We start from the raw sequence: 26,807 nt of genomic DNA on the forward strand, positions 1-26,807 counted from the left end.
GATACTTCACAGGTTTTTCAAGTAAAAGGCTTTGCGAACATTGAAGTGTTATATAAATGTGAGTTGTTATTATCCCAAAAGAGTTACCAAAAACACATCTACACTTACTAACCTACACTTTTATTCAGTCTTTAAGAGGAATTGTTTACTTGATGAATAATAGTATTAATATAGTGCTTTAATGTTTGAAAAGATAAAATAGGAAAAGGAAGGCATTCACAAATAATTTTTTACAGCAAATCAAATCTTCAATATGGATCTCTGTAAAGAATATAAGATCCCATTGTTCTGTGGTTGATTACAGGAAATTATACAACTGGAGAAAACATTATGCAACCTTAAAAGCCATTCTCAAACAACATGCCTTCTGTGCATATATGATCATACAAGATTACATTGTGCATTGTAAGAGATGCAGTCATGGAAATGACTTTGTTATCAAATAAGGCATCCAACAGAGAGACACATTCACTAATGACATGCAGCAGCATCATGGAAACCATCTTATACAAAAACAAAATGAAAGAGAGGTTCTAACTTTCTCCTTCTCTTTTTGAAGTATGTTATTTGGGCCTTAGAGCCAGTCTTTGCTTTAAATGTCCAACATAGAGGAGATGAAAAGGGATCTGTCGCCCTTCACTCCTGGCACCACTGGTGACTGCACACATGGGTGAGAGAATGTGTGCTTGCCTAGATGAGCCTGAGACTGAACCTCGAGTCCCTGACTGACTGCCTCTTCTGCTTTTCTTTCCCTGATCCCAGGTGGTGGTAGTAATAATAATAATAATAGTAATAATAATAAGTAACACATATAGCATCTACTGTGTTGCCAGGCAGTATGTTAAGCACTTTATAAATATCTCATTTGATCCTCCCAACAACCCTGGGAGATGGGTGCTTTTGTGATCCCCATTTTACAGTTGAAAAAACTGAGTTGGACAGAGGTTAAGCAACTTGCCCAGAGTCACACAGCTAGTAAGTGTCTGATACCAGATCTGAGCTCAGTCCTTCCTGCCCTCCAGGCCCAGCACTCTATCCACTGCATCTTGGCAACTCTCTTGTGACCCGGAGAGTTCAAGGGCGTCTAGGTCAGGGAGCTTGTTGTCTAACAGGAGGTGGCTTTTCACAATGACTTCTTGGAGAAGAAAGGTGACCACACCAGGAAGATACCATAGACAGACAAAAGGACTTAGAAGGCCCCCATCAGACCCTGCTTACCGGAAGAGCTGGGCTTGTGAGTTGTGAACAAAGTCCGTGTTGGAAGTGAAAGTCAATCAGCACTTAGTATGTGCTGTTTTTGATGCTGAGTCCCATCAGTCTCAGGAATTTTTGCTTTCCCGGGTTAAGATAATAGAGGCAGTCCTTATTGTTTCATGTTTTAAGTAGTTGTCTAAGTCTTTTGAGTGACAGAGGAAGTAAATGACTGCCTTCTCTCTGGAGGGAAGGAGCGACCTACGTTGAGTGAAGGGGAGCACTGCCTTGACCATGACATCTTGATGATTGCATCAAACCAGGTTCTTCTCAGTTACCTCCACAGTTACTGAAGAAATGAGCCTGGTTACCCAGAAAAAATAAAGTGGATAAAAAATAAATATGGCCTAGATCATGACATGCTGTTAGATTAAAGGTGATCGTAGAGTATCAGCACCTACGTCGTTTTTTAAAAAATTATTTATTTTTAGTTTTCAGCATTCACTTTTATAAGATTGTGAGTTTTAAGTTTTCTCCCCCTCCTTCCCTTCCCCCCTCCCTAAGACAGCATGCAATCTGATATAGGCCATACATATACAATCATATTAAACATATTTCCACATTAGTCATGTTGTAAAGGAAAATTAGAACCAAAGAGAAAAACCACAAGAAAGAAAAAAACAACAAAAAGAGAGCAAATAGTATGCTTTGATCTGCATTCAGACTCCATAGTTCTTTCTCTGGATGTGGATAGCATTTTCTATCACGAGTCTTTTGAAATTGTCTTAAATCATTGCATTGCTGAGAAGAGCTAGGTCTATCAAAATTGGTCATCACACAGTATGGCTGTTACTATGTACAGTGTTCTCTTGGTTCTGCTCACTTCAATCAGCATCAGTTCATGCAAGTCTTTCCAGGTTTTTCTGAAGTCCACCTGCTCATCATTTCTTATGGAACAATAGTATTCCATTACATCAACACCTACATCTTGGACAGCTAAGTGGAGATTGAACTCAATGTGGGCCCAGAATTGAATAGTAGAATCCCACTAAGGCAGTAGCAAAGGATATTAATGATCCTAAAGTTCTTGTTACCCCAAAAGCTAATACTTCTGGCTACACTGTTCTCCTGATAATATTCTATTACAACAAATTATGGACCACCAAAATCTCAATGAAGTTTCAATTGCAAGTGTCCCAAAAACTGATAGAGACATCCCGAGTATAAGCAGCATATAGAATTTTACCACTGTTGACTTACTACCAAGAAGTGACAAGGATGTAATCAAGTATGTGTGTGACTAGTAAAGCAGGTGGCCTTGAGTGTCCACGAAATATCAGAAGAATCAGAGGAAGGTCTGTAACTCATTAAGCAGTTCCCGGAGGAGTCTATAACTCAGTAAGTGAGCTCCTTGAGATCAGGGACTGTTTTTGTTTTGCTTTGGTTTTTTGTGCCTTGTTTTATATCTTCAACAGTTGGCACATGGTAGGCACTTAATAAATGCTGATCAGTTGCCTGACTGCCTACCTTACAAAAAGATGTGAACTATAGAAGTAGAGGACGTGCTTGTACCAATAACATAGACTTCTTTATCTAAAGCTGGTAGGGTCCTTGAGAGATAGCCAGTCTATCTAAATTTTACAGATAAAGAAACTGAGACTGAGAGAGGTTAAGTGACTTACCAAAGGTCCAGTGCTATTAGGTGGCACTTTTTTCACACACCATGGATCTGTTGAAGCATCTTATAAATCTCAGTCAAACCTAAGTCAATTTGATGTTTTAAAATAAAAGCATAGAATATAGTTCTTTGGGTCTGGATCATAGACTTGTTTCTGAAGAGGCTTCAACTAAATCAGTTTTGGAGAAATAGGTATTATTTTCTTTAAGATCTCCTGAGAATATGCTTTTATCTGAGTAACTCATTTATGGATTAACACCCTTGATATACTAAATGTTTTATAAAATCCAGAAAATAAATGGTAATTTTTACGATGTTTACTGGTGATACACGTTGTTACAGATGAACCCAAGGCAGTTAATACAAAAATGTATTTTTTGATCATTGTTTTCAGAATAGACATCTCAAAGAAAATAATGAAATCACCTTTTCAGATTTTGAACTATAATGTAGACTATTAACCCTTCTTTGTACGGGAGTATGTAGAAAGACAGTTTTAGGGAAAGACTCTAAAGACTTTCTTGGGGTGATCATGCACTGATTTAACATGTGCATAGTCGTAGACATTTAGATCCATGACCTCATTGATATAAATATTGCTTTCATCATTGTAAGTGTAGAGAGTTCCTCTGGGCCTGTCTATTCCATACCACTGTTGTCTGTGCCCTCTCATAAATTTCTCACAGAAGGTACACCCAACGTGCTGGATGCCTTCCTTGTTTGCTTGACATCACATGGAGCACTCAGGCTGTCTGTCTCTCTCATCATATAACAAGCTCCTGTTTTTTCACTCATTTCTTTGGTGACTTCTTTACTCTTCATCTCTTTCATCATTTGTGGTATATTACAGCCTACTCAATTCAGTTCAACCTTTCCCATTCCAGTCCAACCCCCACACTGCTACCAAAGTGATTTTCCTTAAATGCAGATAAAACCATGACACTCCACTACTCAATCAGCACCAGTAGCTTTCCGTTGCCTATTGGATAACATATAAACTTCTCTATTTAGCTTTTACTGCCTTTTACAACCTGGTCCCAGGCTATCCTTGTAGCTTCATTAGACATTACTCCCTTGTCATGCTCCACAATAGAGCCAACCCAGCCTTTTATTTGTTCCTTTTCTTCACACAGAACACTTAGTCTCCTTCTCTATGCCTTTACAATAGCTGTATCTCATGTCTATCATGCTCTCTCCTCATAGAATCTCTTTCTCTTTAAGACTCAGCCCATGAATCATATATAAATTTCATATACTCAGCCTATTCCATAAAGCTTTTTCTGATGCCCCCAGCTCCTAGTACCCTCTCTTCCAACTATTCTATATTTATCTGTTTCATATATATTTGTATTTATCTTATTCATATTCTGTATGTATGTATATATAAATACACACATATATACTTGCTGTCTCCCTCATTAATAGTGAGGGTAAGCTGCTTGAGAATAAATATTGTTCATTTTTTGTATTTGTATCCTCATTGCCTAACAATACTTAGAGCATAGTAAATTCTTAATACATGCTTATTGATAGGTTATAGACTGTAATGTGCAGTATCTCATAGTTGTGTAATACTGATAGAATATTAATATTAAAATATAGTTTGGCTTCATTAACATTTTCCGAAGGTGATCCAGCCCTCCCTCCTTCTCCTCTTTAATTTTGTTTCCGACTCATCCATTTTTTCAGTATCTGCCCAAGCAGACATAATTATGGACAAACTCTATAGGTTGTCCATATAACTGCATGTCACACTCTGAATAATAGACTGTCTTCATCTTCTTGACTTTTTCTTTTTCTTGTCTTTCTTTCTTTTTTGTTTTTTTGTTTTTTTGTTATTTAGGCAGTTGGGGTTAAGTGACTTGCCCAGGATCACACAGCTACTAAGTGTCGAGTGTTTGGTCTGAGGTCACATTTGAACTCAGGTCCTCCTGACTTCAGGACCAGTGCTCCATCCACTGCGCCACCTAGCTGCCCTCTCTTGGCTTTTTCTATGACAAGCCATACTCTCTTGAATGATTTTGAAATCAGGCTCTGCATTATTCTAGGGCTTGATGCAGCCAATACAACTGTCGTCCATAAAGAGAATCATAGAATCACCATCTGCAAGGAATCCCTCTTCCATGTAACCTTGACATACAATTGGTGAAAATATATATCCCTGTTTTAATGTTCACCCAATATTGACAATTAGACGGATTGTTGAACAAGGTTATCTGTTATATATGGGAGTAAACTGGTTGGAAAGGAAAACCTTTAAGATGGTGTGTGGCTCTATCAAATCAGATTTCTTTTTTATAGTCATTAAACAATATCAGAGTAGGATTATACTCAACATATTTCATATAAATATCTTACCCTACATATGTGTCTGAGTTACTGTGTTACTCAACAGAAAGTACTATTATTAGCAGGTTATTTATATAAATTTTCTGAGATAAACTTAGAATAGAAAAACTATGTAGGCCTTCCCCTCTTCCCGTCACAGGGATCATTGGTTGTATAATAGTTTAAAATTATTGCCTTAAGTAAATGTTACTGCCTTTTACCATGTCACAAATTTCATATACTTTTAAAAACAGTTGAATGAACTCTCAACTTTCTCTTCTCTGTATGACATGATCATTATAGATGCTACTTTTTGACTCTAGCCATTTTTTATATTTCTGAGCCCTCCCAGTTTTCCAACTTTCATAACATCATGATGCAAATGGAAAAATACCCTATGATATAGTTCAGTTTTTGTGCACCCAACAAAGTACTTGCTTTAAAAATACGAATGCTGTTTCTTTACTAATTTATGTTTCACTATTACATGGAGCTTTTATTGACATAAATTTGTACATCACTGGCCATTTGTCCACCTTCTATTAGGTTCAATAGACTTTCTAGTCAGCAGCACATTCATGTTACCAAATGCATCTGTTCATATAAAAATACTTAATTCCATCTTTCTTTGGTGTTTGTTTTTTCAGTATGCTTTAATCATACAGAAACATTAAAAGCCTCTAGATGGCACTAGTAAATAGCTTCATGTGATGCTGCCACCATATTCTTGGGTTCTTTGAAGGCCTCAAAAATAGGAGAACTTGTTGCCATCTTCCACTTAAAAGTTAATAGTTAAAGTGAATTTCTGGCCTTCTGTTTATTGGTTTTTTCTGTTTCAAAGTTTTGGGACTACAGAATGCCTATATTATAAATCTCTTCATGTTTATTATTTTTATGTAGTAATTTGAGTGAATAGCTGACTATCTCCCTCCCCCCATCTTCAACCTAAAAGTTGATAGTTAAGGTGAATTTCTGGTCTTCTGCTTGTGTGTTTTTCTTATTTCCAAGTTTTGAGATTACAGGATGTCTATATTATAAATCTCTTCATATTTAGTATTTTTATGTGCTAATTTGAGTGCATAACTGACTGTCTACTCTTCCTTGAATTCTGTCCCTCCTCATCTCTGTCTCCTGGGTTCCCAGCTCAAATCTCACCTTATACAAGTATCTTTTTCCAGCCCTCCTTAATCTTAGTGCCTTCTTTCCAAGATTGTCTCCAGTTTATTCTGCATGTTATTTTTGTACATAGTTGTTTGCATTTATCTCCTCCATTACACTGGGAGCTCCTTGAGAGCAGAGACTATTTTTTGCCTTTCTAGCTACACTGCTTAGCACAGTGCCTGGCATCAAAGTAAGAGATGTTTAATAAATGCTTCTGGACTTGGTGACTGACAGCTTCTCTGAGTTTCAGCTTGATCATCTGTAAAATGAAAAGACTGAACCAGATGACCTTTTATGTCCCTGCTAGTTCTAAATCCTACAGTCAGGCAAGCATTGAAGTACCTACTTTGTGCCATATCACACAGTCACTAAAGAGAGACCATAATTTCTCTTAATGAGCATTGTACTGTGCCTTTTTAAAGAAAACTGACTTAAAAATGTCATTGATGTTAAGAATTCCCAGTGAGGACACTCCTTTTTATCAATATAAATTGGTATCTGCTTTGCCTGGAGCCCGGTGGAGTTAAGTGACTTGCCCGGGATGACACAACCAGTATATGTCAAAGATATCACTTGAATCTAGGTCCTCCTCGCTTTGAGCCTGCCTTTCTGTCCACTAAGGCCCAGCTACCTCTTGCCTAGCATCTACAGCTGGGTCCATTTAGTGCAAATAAGGAATCTTCTAAAGTATTTGAATCCACATTTTATGTTACCATTGGCCTGGAACCAGTAAACATATTTTACATAATTATAACTTCAAATAGTGCTTCATGCTAATCAAAACACAGCTGTAATAGGTGTTTAATAAATGTCTGGTTTGAATAGTAATGATATTTGATGTTGACCGTATCTGAGTAGATTATCCTAAACATTTTTTAATTTCCTAAAATGTAATTTTTTCCCCATCTCTAAAGTAAAAGGATCTTCAATTAGTAATATTCTTAGAAGAAATGAATGTATTTTATCATTAACAGGACTTGATTGGGCCATACAACAAATGATCCTTTTGTCAAAGACTGGTAGTAGTAGGTTTGTTTCACTCTTTTTAAACTTGATGACATTTAAATTCACAGCATCATAAATCACACATTATAATGTATCGTATGTATTTCTCCACAAGACTTTACTAAGCATCATTTCTTTTTAACAGCTGAAGGAATTAGGCATGTTATCTATAAATTCACAGTGAATAAATCTAAGTTCATAGAGGTTTTATCCATTTGTACTGCTGATTAAGTGCATGATTTGGGGCAAAATGCAGTTACTTCCCAGCATTTAATTTCTCTATCAGCAAAGTGGGAATCATTTTTCTTGATAATAGGATTTTTAGACTCTCGGCTGAAATGTATTCTATGTCATCATTTTTCCCTTCCGTTTACACTTCTTGGCAGTTTCAAGAGCCTGATGGCTCTGGTTTACATCATTTATCACTTTAGAGACTAGAAACATGCCAAAGAAATGATCCTTTAGCCAGAGTTTGTCCCTAGGACATTTAGCCTAGCACTCAATTTATTTTAAAATCGTTTTGTTGCTCTACCTTTTAATTTCTCACTTTCTGTCAGTGGCCTTATAGCAGTTGGATCTAGCAGCTAGAAGAAATGGGCTTATATTGCACTAGTATTAATAATATCATCGCTTCTACCACACTAAGAAATATTGTTCAGAACTGCTTATTTAAATATCTACTTTTAAAGTTCTTCACTAATTACTGTCTCTATGTGAATAGTATTCAGTGTAGTATGGTTGACATTGTGCGTAGGAAAATATTAGCTGAAATTCAATAAATTTTTCTAGCCAAGTGAAAGAAGCCAGTCTTTGTGTTTTTATTTATTTTAGGCTAGGCAGTAGGGTTAAGTGGCTTGCCCAGGGTCACCCAGCTAGTGAGTGTTATGTGTCTGAGGCCGGATTTGAACTCAGGTCCTCCTGACTCCAGGGCCAGTGCTCTATCCACAGCACCACCTAGCTGCCCCAAGTTACCAGTATTTGTGGATCAATATTTTAGTGACTATGAGCTCATCATTGTGGGTACTCCCTTCAGCTCATTTCATTGCCTTCCAGCCATGCCATCTCATCTCATTTGACTTTTGTCCACTTCCTCCCATCAATCTTCCAAAGAGGATTTACCTAACCAATCTTCTAGATCTTTTGACATTATATGGGTACCACTGTAGCACTTGAATTGTCTATCATTTGGTTTGTCTATGTCATTTTCTAATCAGACATTTCCTATTGTATTTTTTACTTTATTATAGCCAACTTGTATCAGAGTACATCTCTCTTCATTGCCCTCCTCCCCTCCCTTTTTTTTCAGTAACTTAAAAAAAAATTGACCTTCCCTCTATTTTCCATTAAGCAATTTTTTTCAAAACCTCAAATTAAATCTCTCAATACACATACATGCATATATGCATATATATGCGTGTATGTGTACATGCATATGTATGTATGTGTTACACATATGTTATACACACACATGCCTATCCATGCATGCCCGTTCATGTATGTATAGAGGCTCAATGTAACCTTGAACAATTACTGTTTCTCCAGTTATTTAAATCTGTCTTTATTTCTGCAAATAGTGTTTCATATAGTTAAATTCTTATAATTCCTGTTTGAATCTGGGAAAATATAATCCTGAGTATTTTAAAGCTTCTGCATTTATTTTGAATGGGATTTTTTTTTCTAGTTCTTTTTGCTGGCTTTTCTTTATTATAATATAAGAATGCTAATAATTGGTGTGGATTTATCCTATATCCTATAACTTTACTGGTTATTACTTCAATTAATGTTTTAGTCGATGTTTTCATTAACTCTCAGTGATCCGCTAAGTACACTATCATATTACCTGAAGAAAATGATAATTTTGTTTTCTCTTTGCTTCTGCTTATCCCCTCAATTTCTTTTTCTTGTCTTATTGCTATAGCCAGCATTTCTAGCTCTATGTGAAATAGCACTTGTACTAATTAGGGTTTCCTTGTGTTTCCCTGATCTTATTGGAAAGGCCTCTAACTTTTCTCCATTATGTAGAATGTTTACTTTTGGTAGAATGAGAGGAATGTTGTATTTAAAATAGAGGACCTGGATTGGAATTTTAACCTTTATGACTTGAGACAAGTCACCAATGAGAGTGTTGAATGGATAATATATCAGATCTCTTCCTACTCTGATACTCCGATCCCATAATCACTTCAGTAAAACATCAGAGTTTTGGTTTTTCCCAAGGGATATTTTTTTTTTACTTGGTGAGGCATTTGGGGTTAAGTGACTTGCCCAGAGTCACACAGCTAGTGAGTGTTATGTGTCTGAGCTCAGATTTGAACTCAGGTCCTCCTGACTCCAGGGCCGGTGCTCTATCCATTGTGCCACCTAGCTGCCCGGCAAGGAATATTTTTTTATTAGCAATTAATATTTTAGTGACTTTGAGCTCATCATTATGGGCACTCCCTTCAGCTCATTTCGTTGCCCACCATCCATGTCATCTCCTTTCATTTGACCGGGGGCAGGGAGAAGCATTTAGTTGAGGGAAACATTTATAAATTTAGCATATATTATTGGGTATATTGAAACTAACAAGAATAAAACCTTTATTTCTCTAGTTATAATCGCTGGCTATGTCAAGCAAGAGCTGAGGATCTATCTGATATTGCTTCTTTAAAAGCCTTGTACCAGACAGGTAAGTTTAGGTACGTGGTGGGTTGTTTAGATCCTAGCATGCTATTTGATTATTAACTTTTTTCAGGTCTTCCTCTGGTTTATCTCTACAGTGTTTAAACCTTATGCCTAATTTTTGTGCATCATTTTGACCCTAAAATGAGATCTGGCCTGCAAAATGTACTTTAGTCAAGCCAATAGTTATTGGGTAGTACCAGTATTTATCCTCCTAAGCAACCACACCTGATTCTCTTGTTCCTTCTGTTATTCATAGACTCGTAGGATTTAGGCTTGGAAATGTGTTCCTGTCTTTCTCTATACCTTGTATGCTCAGATTCTTATGAAAATTAATAATAAGGTAATAAGAACTATACTACAAAGTAAAGACCCATTGTCTTTAGAAATGATGTTGAATGGTGAAAAGAGCAGTACATTTAAAGTCAGGATGCAGATTCAAATATCACTTCTGCCACTTACTAGCTGTGTAATCTTGGACAAGTTACTGGACCTCTTCCCCCTTAGCCCTTTGTTCTTCTTCTAAGAAAATCAGTGTTGGAGTAGATTATATCTAAAGTCCCTTCTAGTGCTTAAATCTGATCCTGGGCCAATTTATATTTTTTGTCACTTTCCTTATTTTTAAGGAAAATTTTTCCCTGAAACAACACTATTAAACACTATTAAAATATGAAAAGTAGCATTGTATACTGGTGAGAGAATCAGGCTTGGAGTCAGAAATATCTGGGTTCATATTCAGCCTTTGATGTCATCATCATAGCTAGCATTTTTATGCTTCTACAATGTGCCAGACACTGTGCTAAGTGCATTACAAAGATCTCATTTGATTCCACGACCTTGAGAAGGGAGTACTATTGTTGTTTTATAATTTTATGTAAAATTTTATAATTATAATTGAGAAAACTGAGGAAACAGATTAAGTAACTTGCCCAGGGTCATGTAGCTAATGAGTGTCTGAGGCAGATTTGAACTCAGGTCTTCTGACTTCAGGCCCAGCTCTCTATCCACTGCACCTTCTGGTTTACCCCGTCCTGGATGAGACATCCTGAATGTGTGACCTGGGCCAAATTGTTTAACCTTTCAGTTGTCCCAGGAAATATTCTAGAAGTTGCAGAGAATATCCAGATGAGCATTAGTGGATGGGTTTCCCTCACAGGAAGTTCCGTATACCAATTAAATACAGGTCCTATGTAAAAAAAAAATAGATCGATAAATTCAAAGCATTTTCTCCCTAGAGCCTTTGAGAAATGTTATTATATGATTCTCTTATAACAATGCCTCTGTTGACCCTTCTTTTTTTTTTAAATATTAGACATTTTTACCATTACAATAGAGACTTTCCTTCTACCTTTTGTGATTTAGATTTTCATATGTCTATCTTACTCAATTTTTGTGTTTTTATGTTCAGTCTATTCATTTGCATCTTTCAAAGTTTATATTCTTTCATTCCTTGCTTTGTTTTACTTTCTTAACAACTTTGTTTTCATTGATGATAGATAACAGCACTTAATAATTATCACATGTCTGCTTTAAGTGCCACCTTCTCATAGGTCATAAATAAGAATTTTAGACTTATATGTTATATTGGAGTAGTCCTATTGAACAGGAGGCCACTTATAAACCTTAACCTGCAAACCTATCTTTGGAATCCCTATCTGATTCAGAGTCTTTCAGAAGACTAAAATAGAGATAATAGAAAGAATTCCAGTGAGGCTAAAGAGGCCAACATGGACAGTTAGGGACCTCACTAGCCACCATAGTTTTGTTTTTCCCCACTTTAGATTTTAAAAGAGTGCGTACAGAAGATTGGAGCAGGGGCAGGTCAGAGTAGCTCAATAAAAGAACATGGATTATCCTGGGAAAAAGTAGTATTCGGATGGCCAAGACTTAGTCTGGGGAGCAACTGGCAGGGAAAGCCAAGGACACTCAAAAAAAGGAAAAGGACCCTTAACCACTGCTCAGGGATGCTGGGCTCATAGCACATGGTGGGGTGGGGGGAGTTATCTACTTCTTATTTTGCTTCTGTTTTCTCTGCCACGGAGATTGACTTGATTTGGAAAGAACAGAAGTAACTGATAGGAAACTACTACTCAAGATAAGTAGGGAAATAGTAAGAGACCTCCAAGGTCCCCCTATGAGTTCAGCACCTGTCCCAGATGAGTTAACATCCTGGATGCTGAAAGCTGGCAGATGTGATTACTGAGCCATCGTCAGTGATATTTGAAAGCATATGGAGAACAGAAGAGGTACTGCAGGACTGGAAGGGGCAAAGGTGTCCAGATTTTCCAAAATGGGGAAAAGAACAATCTGCAGACTTTAGAACAATGAGATTAATTTTGATTCCTGCTAAAATTCTAAGAACACACTATTAAAGAGATGGTTAGTGAACATCTAGAAGAGAAAACTTAAATCACAAACATCCAACAGAGGTTCGGCAAAAACAATTTAGAGCAGACTGAACTTATTTCATATTTAACAGGGTCACTTGGTCACTAAATTGGTAGGTCAGGAGATTTCTGTAATTGTAGCTTCCCTACATTTTAACCAAGCCCTTGATAAAGTCTCATGTTATTCTTGTGAAAAGATGGAGAGATGTGAGTTTAAATGATACAATTAGATAGATTTGGAACTAATTGCCTAAGTCCAAAGAGTGGTTGTTAATGGCTTGATAACCAGCTTGAAAGGAGCTCTTGAGTAGAGTGTCTGAAGGATTTCTGTGCTATTTAACACTTTAGTAAATTACTTGGATGAAAGCATACATGGCATGCTCATTAATTTTGCAGATGATATAAAGCTAGGGAGAACAATTCGTGCACTATACAATAAAGTCCAGATCCAAAAAAATATTGACAAGCTAGAACTTTGGGCTGACTGTAGTAAGATGAAATGTTAGTAGTAATAAACATGAAGTCTAAAAGGACAGCTAGGTGGCGCAATGGATACAGTGTCGGGCCTGTAGTCAGCAGGACTCTTCTTCCTGAGTTCATATCTGGCCTCAGACACTTACTAGCGGTGTGACCTTGGGCAAGTCACTGTTTGCCTCAATTTCCTCATCTGTAAAATGAGCTGGAGAAGGAAATGGTAAACTGCTTCAGTATCTTTGCCAAGAAAACCCTGTGGACAGTGTTAGCATTCAACCACAGAGTCATGAAGAGTCGAACACAACTGGATGACTGAACAACCACCTCTGTGTGAAGATGAAAACTCTGCTGCGCACTGCCCTTGTCTGGCCAAATCTGGAATGGGTTTTGGGTTTTTTTGTTTTGTTTTGTTTTTTCCATTTCTGAGTACCCCCATCTTAGGACATTGATATGTTGGAGCATGTTCAGAAGAGGGCAACCAGGTTATAAAGACCTTCAAGTTTATGCCGTGTGAGGATTGGTTAAAGGAAATGAAGATGTTCAGCCTGGGGAAGAGAAAACTTGTCCCTGGAAGGAGCAGCCCAGAGAAATTGGTGCAAATTGTAAGAAGGGAAATTTATGGTGAAGAGAAGGAAAAATTTCCTAAAGATTGAAACTATGCCAAACTGTAAATCACTGCATCGGGAACTAGTGGGTACCCTCTCCTTGGAGATCTCCGGACAAAGGCTGGATGACAATAAAGATGTTAAGGAAAATTGGACTGGGTGGCTGTTGGAGTACCTTACATCTGTGAAATTCTGTGATTACATAAAACAGTCTCAGTGTTCTAAAAATCCCATGTTTGACATGACTTGAAGCCTTTTGCTTTAAAGAATTTGGCTCCAAGGGGCAGCTAGGTGGTGCAGCGGATAGAGCACTGGCCCTGAAGTCAGGAGGGCCTGAGTTCAATCCAGTCTCAGACCAAACACATGACACTTACTAGCTATGTGACCCTGGGCAAGTCACTTAACCCCAATTGCCTAAAAAAAAAACACACATAAGAATTTGACTCCTAAACACTTTGGTCTAAAGAATATAAATTATCGGGAGAGGGTAATTAGAGGAATCCACTAAGTTATGTACTGTTCAGCTCTACCTGGAAATACAATTTACAATTGATAGGGCACAATCATTGACTTTAAGGTGGTCCTTCTACCAAATGTGGATAACAGCTGCACTCCTCCACCCCTCCACCCCCCCCAATAAAAAAAAAGATCTTTATGAGTTGCTGTGGCCAAAAAATGTATTATGTTGAAGCAAGTGATGAGCATCTCAAGACTTAGCAAGTCTAGCCTCTCGGGCAATAGACATGGCTTCTGTCATAAGGTCTACACTGAAGCCTTTCTGGCTTGATCAGGCCTGAGCATGCTTGATGTTTCCTGCTATCCTGGCCTTCAGGAGCTCAGGACCACCTCCACCCTCTAAAAGATGCATCAGAGCAAAAGAGGTTCAAACTTGAATGAGTAATAAGCTGAAAATCAACCGCTGAGGCAGCTCCTCAGCCTACTGGATGGAATCAGCACTTGGAGTCAGGAAGTCTGGAGTTCAGATTTTGCCTCAGAACATACTAGCTATGTGACACTAGGCAAATCACTTGACCTCTCTCAGCCTCAGTTTCCTCATCTGTAAAATGTGCTGGGGAGTCAAAGAAAGGCAAAAAACAACCCAGCTCTTAAGGAACACAAAATCTAGTGGGGAGCACGACACAGAAACAGCTGTATACAAACAAGCTATGTGTTGTGGTGAGGATCAAATGAGTGTGATCATATGTAAAATGTCAAAATCTTAAAGCACCATGGAAATACTAGCTTGTTACTGTTGTTGTTAATGTATATTCCCCATTTGTAGGTGTAGATAACTGTGGTCGCACAGTGATGGTGGTAGTTGGAAGAAACATTCCTGTAACATTAATAGATATGGACAAGGTAAGTTACAAAAAGGTCCAGACTTTTAACGAATAGTGCTGTTATGGAGGATATGCTCATACTCATAAATTATATGCTCATTAATTGTAGTGCTTACGTTGTAAGGCAGACCTGTTTGTCTCTGAGGAGTATTCTAAGTTCTTACTGTGTAAAATGTCACATTTGATGTTATCCTATAATGAAAATTGAAATATGAAAGACCTTTGATATTACGTGTGTGTGTGTGAGTGTGTGTGTGTGAGAGTGTGTGTGTGTGTGTGTGTACAACTGCTTTGCTATTGAAATGACATAACAAGCCTATGTTAGATTTTTTTTTGGTTTGTAAATTTATCATATTCAGATCTTACGGATCTGAAGGATTCGTCTTAAGGATTTATGGTCAATCTTGATCATTCAAACAAATGAAAGGGAACAGGACATATGAATAATGTAAAACATATAATTATTTTAATTTTGGGTGAAAATTCACTCCAACAAAGTAAATATATATTTTGAAAACTTGACTTCATAGAAATTTTGAAAATTTTTATGGATGCCATTTTATTTTTATATAACAATCATTTTTTGTGCTCTCCAGGATAAATTCTCCTTTTTGAAAAAGAAACAAACATAGCTGATACAGAGACTGTATCTGACAGTGTATACGATATTCTGTCCTATTAATAGGAATTTAAAAGCTGCCCAACTTCCCCACTCCAAGCTGGTTGTTTGAGCTTTTCTCTTGTTCCTAAAGGCCAACATAAACAGTACTAGTCAGCATCCAGTTCACAATAACCACTTAAGTTGCCAACCTTTTTCTTTTTCTTTTTTTAGTGAATCACCCCATATTATACTGTGCCTCCATATCTTGTCTTTGTACTTCTTTTAAATTTCATCTTATTTGTGATGGAATATTTGTCTTATTAATTTAGCTCTGTGACTTCAAATCCTAATTTTCTTAGGTATTAAAAAATCTCAAATTAGCATCTGTAGGTTCAAGTTGAACTCAATGTCATTATTAAAGATAGTAAATAAAAACTAGCCCCAAATTGAGCTGATACCAGTTAATATGTTCTTTTATGGTAGCACTTGGTCACATAAGAGTCATATAGATATGTAATAGGAATATAGAAAGTTTAAAAGATAATAAAGGATTAGAAAAATAATGCATTGCAGGAAAATGGCAAAAAATAAAATTATTTAGCTTAGATAAGAAAAATGTAATTAGAAACCCAATAACTTTTCAAATATGTAGAATTGATATTTCAACACCAATAAGAGATTAAAAAGAAATACATTGTTGTAGTATGTATGATAGTTGTTAAACATTGGAATGGTTTTTATCCTTGGGGGGCTTTCAAAGTAAGCTTGATTCCTATTGGCCTAATTAGATGACAGGAGATATATATTAGGTAACACTTCAAGGCTTTTAAGTCCATGTGATTCATTGAAATGGACTATTCCAAAAATGACCTTTATTTTCTCCCCTTTCTGTCTTTTTCAGGCTCTATTATATTTTATCCATGTAATGGATCACATTGCTGTAAAAGAATATGTCTTAGTATACTTTCACACACTTACTAGCGAGTACAATCACCTGGACTCTGACTTCCTGAAGAAACTCTATGACGTTGTTGATATCAAGTTAGTCTCATTTTATTTTTAATGAAGGAGGGGCAGTTGGACAGTGGTCCTTCACTCACTCTCTTTCTCACTCTCACACTCTCTTTCACACTGTCACATTGTCTCTCGCTCTCTCCCCTTCTCTCTCATGAAATGATCTCTTATATTATTTTTGTACTCTTAAAAAACCTTTACTTTCTCCATGTGACAAGAAAGAAGCATGCTTGATATACATATATATACATATATATAAATGTCTCACATAGACTGCATTAACCTCCCTCAATATGAAGCCTTCTCCCCAACATAAACTCAATTTGAAGATTTTTAGAATTTAAAAATTTTACTAAAAATTACAACTGCAATTACAAAGTCATATGTATAATTTTTATTAATTGTTTATGTCTGGCATTATGTATTGTGTATGTATTACATACATGTAAGTATTACATACAATCAGTATGTATTAAACGCCTGTGGTGTGCCAGGCACTGTGTTCAGCACTGAAGCTACAGTGAAAGGCAAAAGACAATCTTACTCTCAAGGAGCACAAACAATGGGAAGACAGCCTGAAAACAACTTTGTACAAACAAGCTATACTGGCTTTAAGAGGATGTGTTGTCAGCGTGGTTTACCAAGGAAATTTTTAACAATGGAGCTGTTGAAAAAATAAGGTGTCCTGCTTTGGAAGATGTCTAGATCTCCACCACTCAAAGTGGTGAAGCGAATGACCGCCAAGCAGGCATGTGGTAGAGAGGATTCCTGCATTGGAAGGGAATTGGGACCAGAAGCCTTCTAAGAGCCATTACAGTTCTTTAGGTATAACAACATTCACACTAGTGTCTGACAAGGTAGAATATTCTACATTTAGAAAAGGGTGGTGCCTCAGGGTATCTGTTGGAGGTGGGCAGAAAAAAATGATAGTTGATGAAAATAATTTAAGGTAAACATAGTACGTTTTTGTGGCCTAGCTAAAAAAAAATTCATCGTGATACCTGACCCATTAAAAACTGACACATTGAAATGTGATAACTGTTTTCATGCTATTTTCAAAGGCAAGAGATCAGGGGTTTAAGTTACTGTTCATTACACACCCACAAAATAACATCAAATAGATATGTAAACAACAAAGAAGATGATCTGGTCACATTGCAACAGCAAATGATAAGTAATAGGCAGCCCATATGCCCCATTGGTATCTTTACAATGTTAAGAGAAAACAAGGAAGGAACCTGACATGTTTAGTAGATGGTGATCTACTGTGGTGATCTGGTGGACATGAATAAGAGCTGAACAGTCTGGGTTAGCGTGAATGAACTATGATCTGCATTGTTGGGAAAAATGCACACATCGATGAGATCATATATCCATTTGAATGTATAAGATCTGCTAATAAAGAAGGCCCTGAGAACAGATAACATTAAATGCTTTTCTTAATATTTTAAACCCATTTTACAGGTGGACACCAAAATGCTAAATTACTTTGATAGAAACATAATGCATGTCAGTAGAAAAAGATATTAAACTTAAAAATTCTGATGTTCCATCTTGGATTCAGACCTAAAATTTCATCTGTGAAACTGATGAAAGATCCCAGTACTTAATATTAACACAGTCTATTGCATTAGCTTTCTAGTGGGTCTTTCTGCCTCAAGTTTCTCCCCACCCAAATCCATACTCCAGTCAACCACTGAAGTGATTTTTCTAAATTGCTGGTCTAACCATATCACTGCCCTACTTAGTAAACTCAAAAGTCTCCCCATTGCTTCTAGGAACAAATACAAAATGATCTGTTTGGTATTCAAAACCATTCATAACCTAGTGCTCTCCTGCGTTTACAGTCTTCTTACATCTTACGTTCCAGCAAGTACTCTTCAGTGACACTGGCCTCCTGATCGTTTCACAAACAAGACTCTCTCTCTCTCTCTCAGTTCCACATATTTTCTCTAGCTGTCCTTCATGCATCGAATGTTCTCCCTCCTCGTTTTCATCTGCTGACCTCTCTGGCTTCCATTAGATCCAGCTGAAATACTACCTTCTACCGGAAGCCTTCTCTAACCCTTTTTAATTCTCTATTATTTTAAATCTCTTTTAATTTTAAATCTCTATTAATTATTTCCTATTTATAATCAGTATACAGTTTGTAAATATTTGTTTGCATGTTGTCTCCCCCATTAGATTGTGAGTTCCTTGAGGGCAGGGACAGTCTTTTGCCTCATTTTGTATCTGCACCTCTTAGCATAGTGCCTGGCACATAATAGGTGCTTAATAAATGTTTATTGATTATTATTGATATTGATCCAAGCAGTTAGACTGAAATATAAAATAAAATGTCTGACTGTGGCAAAGAGGTAGTTACAAACTGTCAACAACCTGAATTCTAGTTCTAGTACTACTGTTAAGTAACTGTAGCACCTTGGCCATTTCACACCTCAGTATATTCTCTCCTGTAAAATGTAAGAATGGCATTAAGTGTCTCTAAGGTCTCTGCCCTTTGTGGTTATTGTGTTATTGCCTATGATTAGTTAATGATAATTATTGCCTAAACTAATACTGATTTGGGATGCTTCAAAACTTGGTTGCCATTTCCTTAAGGTGAGACTGGCCATCCTACCTACACACACACACACACACACACACACACACACACACACTCACTCACTCACTCACTCACTCTCTCTTCTCTTCTCTTTTCCTCCCTCCCTGTCCCTCTCTTTTGTCCTTTCCTTCTCCTCTTCCCCTCTCTATCCCCACCTTTCTCTCAGTCTCTTTTCATTTTTGCCTGTGATATGTCAGTGTTTATTATTTTTTTTACAGTAGGTCCCATAGTATAGTTTGTCCCACTGAAAGATTCGCTAACAGAGTTGGAAATTATATCTAATATTGTCCTATAAAAGAGGCATGAAAAGATCTCAAAATATCCCTCTATATCATTAGTTATGAGCCTTGGCTTGAATCTCAGTGACAGGAGCCAGAGCTTTGAAAAGTTTTTTAATTTCAGTGTTTAAATGTCTTTAGTTATTCAAGAAGATAGTTCACATTTTTATGGGACTCACTTTTTTTTTCTCTTTTAAATCAGATACAAGAGGAACTTGAAAGCAGTTTACTTTGTCCATCCAACATTTCGATCAAAGGTGGAGTATATTTATACATATATATGTCAGTTGGTTAAATTGGACATATTAAATATGTTGTCTGTGTTCAACACTGAAATATTTCTCATTATTATTGCTGTTATGATTGGCACTTTGTTTTCCTTTGCTTCTTAAGTGAATTTTTGTACTGGTTCCCTACTATTATAATATTTCTCATTGTTGCATAGTGTAGCAATTGACATCTATATGAATACCTGCATATTTGTGAGTGAAAATCAAGTAATGACATTATGTTTTCCATATTATGAAGCTGAAGTTGGAAATAATTCACAAGACTACACATAAGAATTTATGTGGTTGATTGCAAGGCTGTAGACACTGACATATGTTAGGCAACATGGCATAATGTATAGAATGCTGAGTTTGGAGTCAGGAAGACTACTTTCAATTCACCTCTAACACTTATGAGCCTTAAGTAAGTCAGTAGATCAATGAACAAGCATGTATTAAGTATGTACTATGTTCTAGAAAGTATACTAGGGATGCTATGGGGATGTAAATTGCAACAGTCCTTGTTCACAAGGAGCTTATGTTCTAATTGGAGAGATATGTGTGAGCGTGTATAGATATATACATATATATGTATGTATGTGCGTGTATGCACATGCATATGTATGTATATACATGCAATCATATTTTTGTACTGGTACAAAATATATGTACTCTTACACATACATGTATCTAGCTACACATATACATGTGTACACATCTATATACACACATATTTGGAAGTATCTTCTCTCCTAAATTACATTTTATTTAACTACTTTGTGTGTGTGTGCGTGCATAAAATGTATGTGTGTATTTTTATTTACAGAAAGAAACCTGAGTTTCAGAGATATTAATAATTTTATATTTCTTATTATCTTCACCCAACAAGTAATATCCTGTCTCCCAAATTATATTTCATTTAACTACTTTGTATAATATATAGTATATATGTTATATATTATAGTACAATGTCTCTGTTGCTGTGTGTGCGTTATATAATCGAATGTTATTAATGATATACTGATATATTATTAATAACACCAGTTATATAAAGTAGTTAAATAATTTGGGGGAGGTAATCAGGAAATACCAAATCATTAATCTCTTGGAGCCTCGGGTTTCTTATTTATAAAATGGGGGTAATAATATCCTCTGTCTCACAAGGTAGTTAGAATTAAATGACGTAATATATATTAAGTGCTTTGTAAATCTAAAGGTTCTATAAAAGTCAGCTATTAAATTTCTTTAATCCATTAAACTAGAATAATCACCTATACTTTTGGAAATCTGACCCTGGACTTCAGAAATATTTATTGCAGTCGTGTGTGTGTGTGTGTGTGTGTGTGTGTGTTTCCTGATTCTGGCTCTTATTTTAGAAGACTCTGCAGTGGTGTAGGACTTGATGCACTGAACACTGCATCATCCATAAACAGGAGCACCCAGAAGAACCCGCCATCTCTAGGGCATCCCCTTTCAGTTTGGACTTTGCATCAACCATCTCTCATGAGGAGGGTAAACAACTTTTGCAGTCTCTGCCTTCCCTGTTTTATGCCTTACTTCATGTTAATGACATCATCAGTAAGGGTCATCAAACAGAATTATCCTTTATATCTTTTAAGGAATCTTGTATGATTTTGACATGTGTACAGGACACACTTTTGTTGGAGGAGAACCTTTAAAGCAGCATTTTGCTCTGCCTACTCAGATGCTTGTTTAAACTGTTCAGCAAATAGCACAGCGGAGCCTTATATTCTCTACTCTTTTCAGTCAGTTGTATGACTATAATGATGAGGTTTACTGTTGACTGTGATTGCAAAAGGCTGCTTGTACCCTTCTCAAATCTTTACTTTCAAGAGTGCTCTTCAGAGATGTAAAGATTATTCTCATAAAATTTTGCCATGTAGGGAAAATAGGTATGTGAGTTAGTAGTTCATAATATTTTCCCTAGTCACCCCTTAAAAATTTTTCCCCAAGTTTTTGGTTCTCTCCCTTTTTTAGGTGTCTTCTTATATGATAGATTTAGAGCTTGAAGCAATCTTAGAGGCTGAATGGTCCAGGGATTCATAACCTGATGTCCATAACCTTGTAAAAAAAAAATTGATAACTGGATTTCAATATTATTGGTTTCCTGTGTAATCCCTATGTATTTTTTTTTAATTCTCAGATGTTTATAGGCTTTACCAAGCTGCCAAAGGGATCCATGACCAAAAAAAGTCTAGCCTAACCCCCTCATAAATGAGGAAACTGAGAATCAATACAAACTATTTCTGTGTATACTTGATTTAATTGCTTTTCTACATTTTTATTTTCTTTAGTTCATTTATACTGCTTCATGTAGTATATCACATCAGGAACTGCAATGTTAGAGGCCACATTTGTATAATAAAAAGAGTTTGTTACAGAAGTCTTGAAAAATATTTTTTGTTTTCCAATTATTTATTAGCCTTCTAATTTCAGCCTTTAAATCTACTTTGGATGATCTGGATTAATTGGGTTTTTCATTCTGCTTTTCATAAACTTGCTTTATCCTCTGCTGTTTCTCATTATTTTATAAAGCAGTACTGTAAAATCTTCAACCATTCTTAAGATTTTATAAACAGATTTATATGCTAAATGGGTATTGCCCTTGGCGGTCATATCCCTCCATCTGGTAAGGAGATAAAGTGTTTGCTAGCTAAGGCAGCTTCTCGGCTTTTTTGGTCTCCGCATAGATGTTTGATTAGTTAAACTTCTTTGGCAAATGTTATATTTTGGATCAGTGTCTGCTCCTTTATCCATTTCCCATTTTTCAGTATTAACAGTTCATTTAACTTGTGCCTCAGCTTCTCATTTTTATTCTTATAATTTGTATTGATGTTTATCCTTGCTCTAACAAGTTAGTGATCTGAGTATATACAGATAGCTGATTCACATAAGATTCCTATGACAGTAACAGTAACTTGTCTGTTAACGTGTAAATTTCATAAGAGATAGTCAGGTGTCCTCTGAAATATTTTTTGTTGCCTTTGGACATACAATAAAACCAATTCCTTTATTTCCCCCTCTAAAGAGAAGTTTTGAGCCATCCTTCCATTTAGCTCCAATTTCCTTGTTATTATTTATAGTGAAAATGTCAAGATTCCTCTAGGAATATGCCTTCTTTTACTTTTTGCAGGCTAAGATTCACACATTTAAAATTGTAACCATTGTGTTAATGTTTATAGACTTCCTAGAATTATATAATTCTTAGCATCTTCTGTCCCCTTTTACATCATTCTGTCAGTCACTGCAAAGACAAAAGAGATTAAGGGCCATTTTATATTTTGTTTGTTTCATAAGTTGCTTTGGCAGAAGAATTAGTCACCAAGTAGCCAGCCTATTTCTGATGCAGGTAAAAATGGAGATCATCAAAAAATCTATATGATCCTTAACATCCCATCTCTGTACTGTTTCCTTTAAAGAAGTGATCCCTCATTGCACAAAATAATTATGATCTGACCAATTCAGAGTACAGTTAGAAGATTAATTACTATTATCTGAACACTATTCTTATTTTAGCTTTATTAATAGCAATATCACACTATTTACTTATTGTGCTTCTGGTCAACTAAACCCTCTAGTTCTTTTTTACAAGAATTCCTACGAGCCAAATGTTCCCCCTTCTTTTACTTGTGCAGTTAATTCATTTAAAACCAAATGCAGAACTATACATTTGTGCCAATTAAATTTCATCTCATTGGTTTTGGTCCAGCAATCCAACTTATTAACATAATTTTGAATCCTGCTTCTGCCATCCATCATAGTAGCTATCCCTGCCAGTTTTGTGTCATCTTTATATTTAACAAACATGCCCTTCATGATTTTATCCAAATCATAAATTAAAATATTGACCAATACTAGGCCAATACGGACCTTTGAATTGTAAATTGATTTTAACTTAACCATTATGAAAACACAATTGAAAAATTAACTCCCCTAACACAGATATATGTGTGTTTGTGCACACACACCCACAGCGTCCTGTTTATCAGAAACCCTAATAGTCAAAAACTTCAAATGACTAGATTTTTTTCATAATTCTGAACAATTAGGGGAAAGAGAGAAAAACTCGGCCAGGTCCCTTAACTTCTCAGTGTGCCCTCTCCGCCTCTCCCCCTAATAGCTCTTTAAGACTAAAAGTCACAGAGCAGTTGCAGGTCCATATTGATAGACGTTCCTTACTGGAAGCTCCCTATACTGATCATAGGACTGATTAAAAAGAAAGTAGATAGGCTCATGATGAGAACTCTGAGAAATTCTGAATCTCACTTTGATTTACTAATGAAAGATTGAATTATGTTCATTATAGTTGGTGTTAATCATTTTTTGTAATTTTTATTCTTTATTCATGAAAGATATGATAGAAGATTTAATAATTCACATTGGTAATTATGCTTTTAAGGTTTGCAAAACCCTTTACACATTCTCTCAATTTGAACTTTATAACAAGCCTTTGAAGTATATGCTACAGGCAGCGTAGCCGGATGAGGAAACTGATGTGCAGTGAGCTCAGGTTTCTTTTCCACATTAACACAGTGAGAGTTGTTGGTTGGGTTTAAGTCTAGGGCTTCCTACATAGTCTAGCACTCCATGCAGTATACTGTTTTGTCTCCCTGTTGACAGAAGTACTTACTTTAACATAATTTCCCGTTCCTGTTTGAATGAACATCTATGAAGCACTTATTATGGGCCAGGCATTGTACTAAGTGCTGTGGGTTCAAATTCAAAAGGTGAAATAGTTCGTGTCCTCAGGGAGTTTATGGAAGAGACTATACATATAGGGAGTGGTAGCTAGAAGTTATCATAGGAGTGATGAATAATGTCATGTGACAGCTGATTGACATGCCATTCTAGAAGCAATGGTAATGGTGATTTGATTACTGTTCTTAGAGCAAGGGATAATAAGGGCATATGGTGTAGTAGAAAAGGAAGATGACCAGGGCGAGCCATGGTGAGGAAGTTGCCCTCTTCTGGACCTTCTCCAGAATATCATTGTCCCTACCTGGTGGCATCCAGAATGGAACACAGTATCCCTACCTCCCACTTAATATTAAAAATAATACAAAAGATGAAGAATTAAAATTAGATTGAATATAAATAATTACATTTTATATTAAAATATAAAATAATTTTTTTAAATTAGAGCAGAGAATTTGATTGTCTCTAGTCATTCATTTTTCCTAACAAAGTCAAACAATAATTAGATCTTAAGTGTTTTATATCAATGTATAGTAAAAGCTACTTTTTAATAACCGGTTTAGATGTAATAATATCGCTAGTAAGTGAACATATTAATGCCAATACTGAGTTTTTTTCCAAAGTAAAAGCATTTTTATGCTACCAAATCGCATACTTCTGTAGTAATCATTCAACATTGACTACTTATTGTGGACAGAGCCTGGTACTAGTTAGGCACTGTGGAAACATATAAATGAACCCAAGTGATTGAGACACATGAATTGCCAGTGACACTTGAAAAGGTTTAAGTCCTGATGGAGTTGCAAACGTGAATGGAACACAAATTGCGTTAGTTTGGGAAAATAACATATAAGAAGTGATAGGAGAATTTTGGGTCTAGAGAGAAAAAGGAAAATTCTATCAGGAGGAATGCTATCTACAATGATATAGAAGTGATAGGTTTTAGTTCATATTTGTGGAAGAGCTTTAGAGGCAATACCAGGGGTCAAGATGGCTTAGTGGACATGCACTAAATGAGTTGTTGCAAGATGTTGATCACCGCAAATGACTTCCTTGGATGGGCTGTTTTCTTGTTCATAAAAAGAATTTGAATGTTTGCCATCTTTAGCTGTTTCTGAGATGTTCATGAAATTAGAAGAAAAAAAGTTTTAAGAAATCAGTTCTAGCTACATGATATTCAGTCAATCTGTCAACAAGCATTTATTAAACACTACTTGCCAGGCACTGTGCCAAGCATTGGGGATACAAAGAAGGGCAAAAATAGTTCCTGCTCTCAAAGAACTTACAGTCTAATAGGGGAAAATGTCCAGCAGTGTAAATATGTAATGGCTGGTCATACTTTTGATACAGGTAACAGAAAACCTAAAATAGGATTTGATGCTCTGCCTACTTCTCATTGTCTTCTCACATGTTGAGGATATATAGCCACACCTTAGAGATCCTTCATATAGCCCCATTTTAGTATATCTTAAAGCTCTTTAGCTTTCAAGCATCACTGTTAATAGGGATAGGGATGGGGATAGGATGGAACCTGTGATTTCATTTGTATCAGTAACTCCTAGGTGAAAAAACTCCTTTGCCAATGCAGGTCAGCAGCTTCTTTTCTTAGAGAGTTGCCAAGGATAGATACTGAGAGTGTCAGTGTTTGGTCCAGGGTCACTCAGCCAGCGTGTGCCAGATGCAGAACTCGAGTCTGGGTCTTTTTGACCATGACTGAATCCAGCTCTCCATCCACTATGCCAAGCATTTATATAGGGCTTTAAGATCTGCAAAGCCCTCTGTACATATTCTCACTTTATCCTTACAACAGTCCTGTGAGGTAGGTGCTATTATTATCATTCCCATTTCACAGATGAAGAAAGGGAGGCATAGAGAGGTTAAATTATTTGCCCAGGGTTACACAACCCATATGTGCCTGAAACAGGACTTGAACTCAGATCTTCCTTGCTCCAAGATGTACATTCTATGCACTGTTCCCCCTAGGTGCTCTGTTTTAGACTCGCTGAGTTTGAGATGTCTACTGGACATCTGGGTTGAATTACCCAAGAAATAGTTGGAGGTGCATGATTGGAACTCAGAAGAGAGACTGGGATGGTGGATAGATTGATTGATCAATTGATCTGAGTATAATCTGCATAGAGATAATAATTGAACCTATGGGAAGTGATGAGATCACCAAGTGAGACAGTATAGAGTGAAAAGAAAGGGCCCTAAGCAGAGCATAGAGAGGAGCAAATATCCAGGAAATTTTGGTAACCAACAGTATCAAATGTAGAGATGAAAGAGAATCAGGATGGGGGGGTACCATTAGATTTAGCATTAAACTCTGGAGCTCGTTTCAAACTAGATAAATGCTGTCATTTACCCCCATACCTTCTTCTTTTTGGTATTTAAAGCCATTCACAACCTGGTCCCTCTCTTCCTTTCAGTTCTTCCTACACCTTACTCTCTTTCACATACCCAAGCTACACCACTCTACCTAGAGTTCCTCACA

General features: G+C 36.5%; 1 protein-coding gene across 4 annotated transcripts in view; it reads left to right on the plus strand.

Annotated features, from left to right (window-relative positions):
* The window catches only part of GDAP2 (ganglioside induced differentiation associated protein 2), a 73,931-nt gene that overhangs the window by 24,692 nt on the left and 22,432 nt on the right, over positions 1-26,807 (plus strand). For 2 of the 4 annotated variants that reach the window (XM_027866716.1, XM_027866717.1), the window contains exons 9-12: positions 9,955-10,031; positions 14,773-14,849; positions 16,333-16,472; positions 19,531-19,585. In XM_027866716.1, coding sequence (XP_027722517.1) covers positions 9,955-10,031; positions 14,773-14,849; positions 16,333-16,472; positions 19,531-19,585 — 349 coding nt within the window. Of the gene's footprint in view, positions 1-9,954; positions 10,032-14,772; positions 14,850-16,332; positions 16,473-19,530; positions 19,586-20,973; positions 21,983-26,807 lie in introns of those variants that run through there. The other 2 variants (XM_027866718.1, XM_027866719.1) reach the window with 2 other exon arrangements.

This window comes from Vombatus ursinus, unplaced genomic scaffold (assembly GCF_900497805.2).
Source record: "Vombatus ursinus unplaced genomic scaffold, bare-nosed wombat genome assembly UNPS02014782.1, whole genome shotgun sequence".
Classification (NCBI taxonomy): Eukaryota; Metazoa; Chordata; class Mammalia; order Diprotodontia; family Vombatidae; genus Vombatus; species Vombatus ursinus.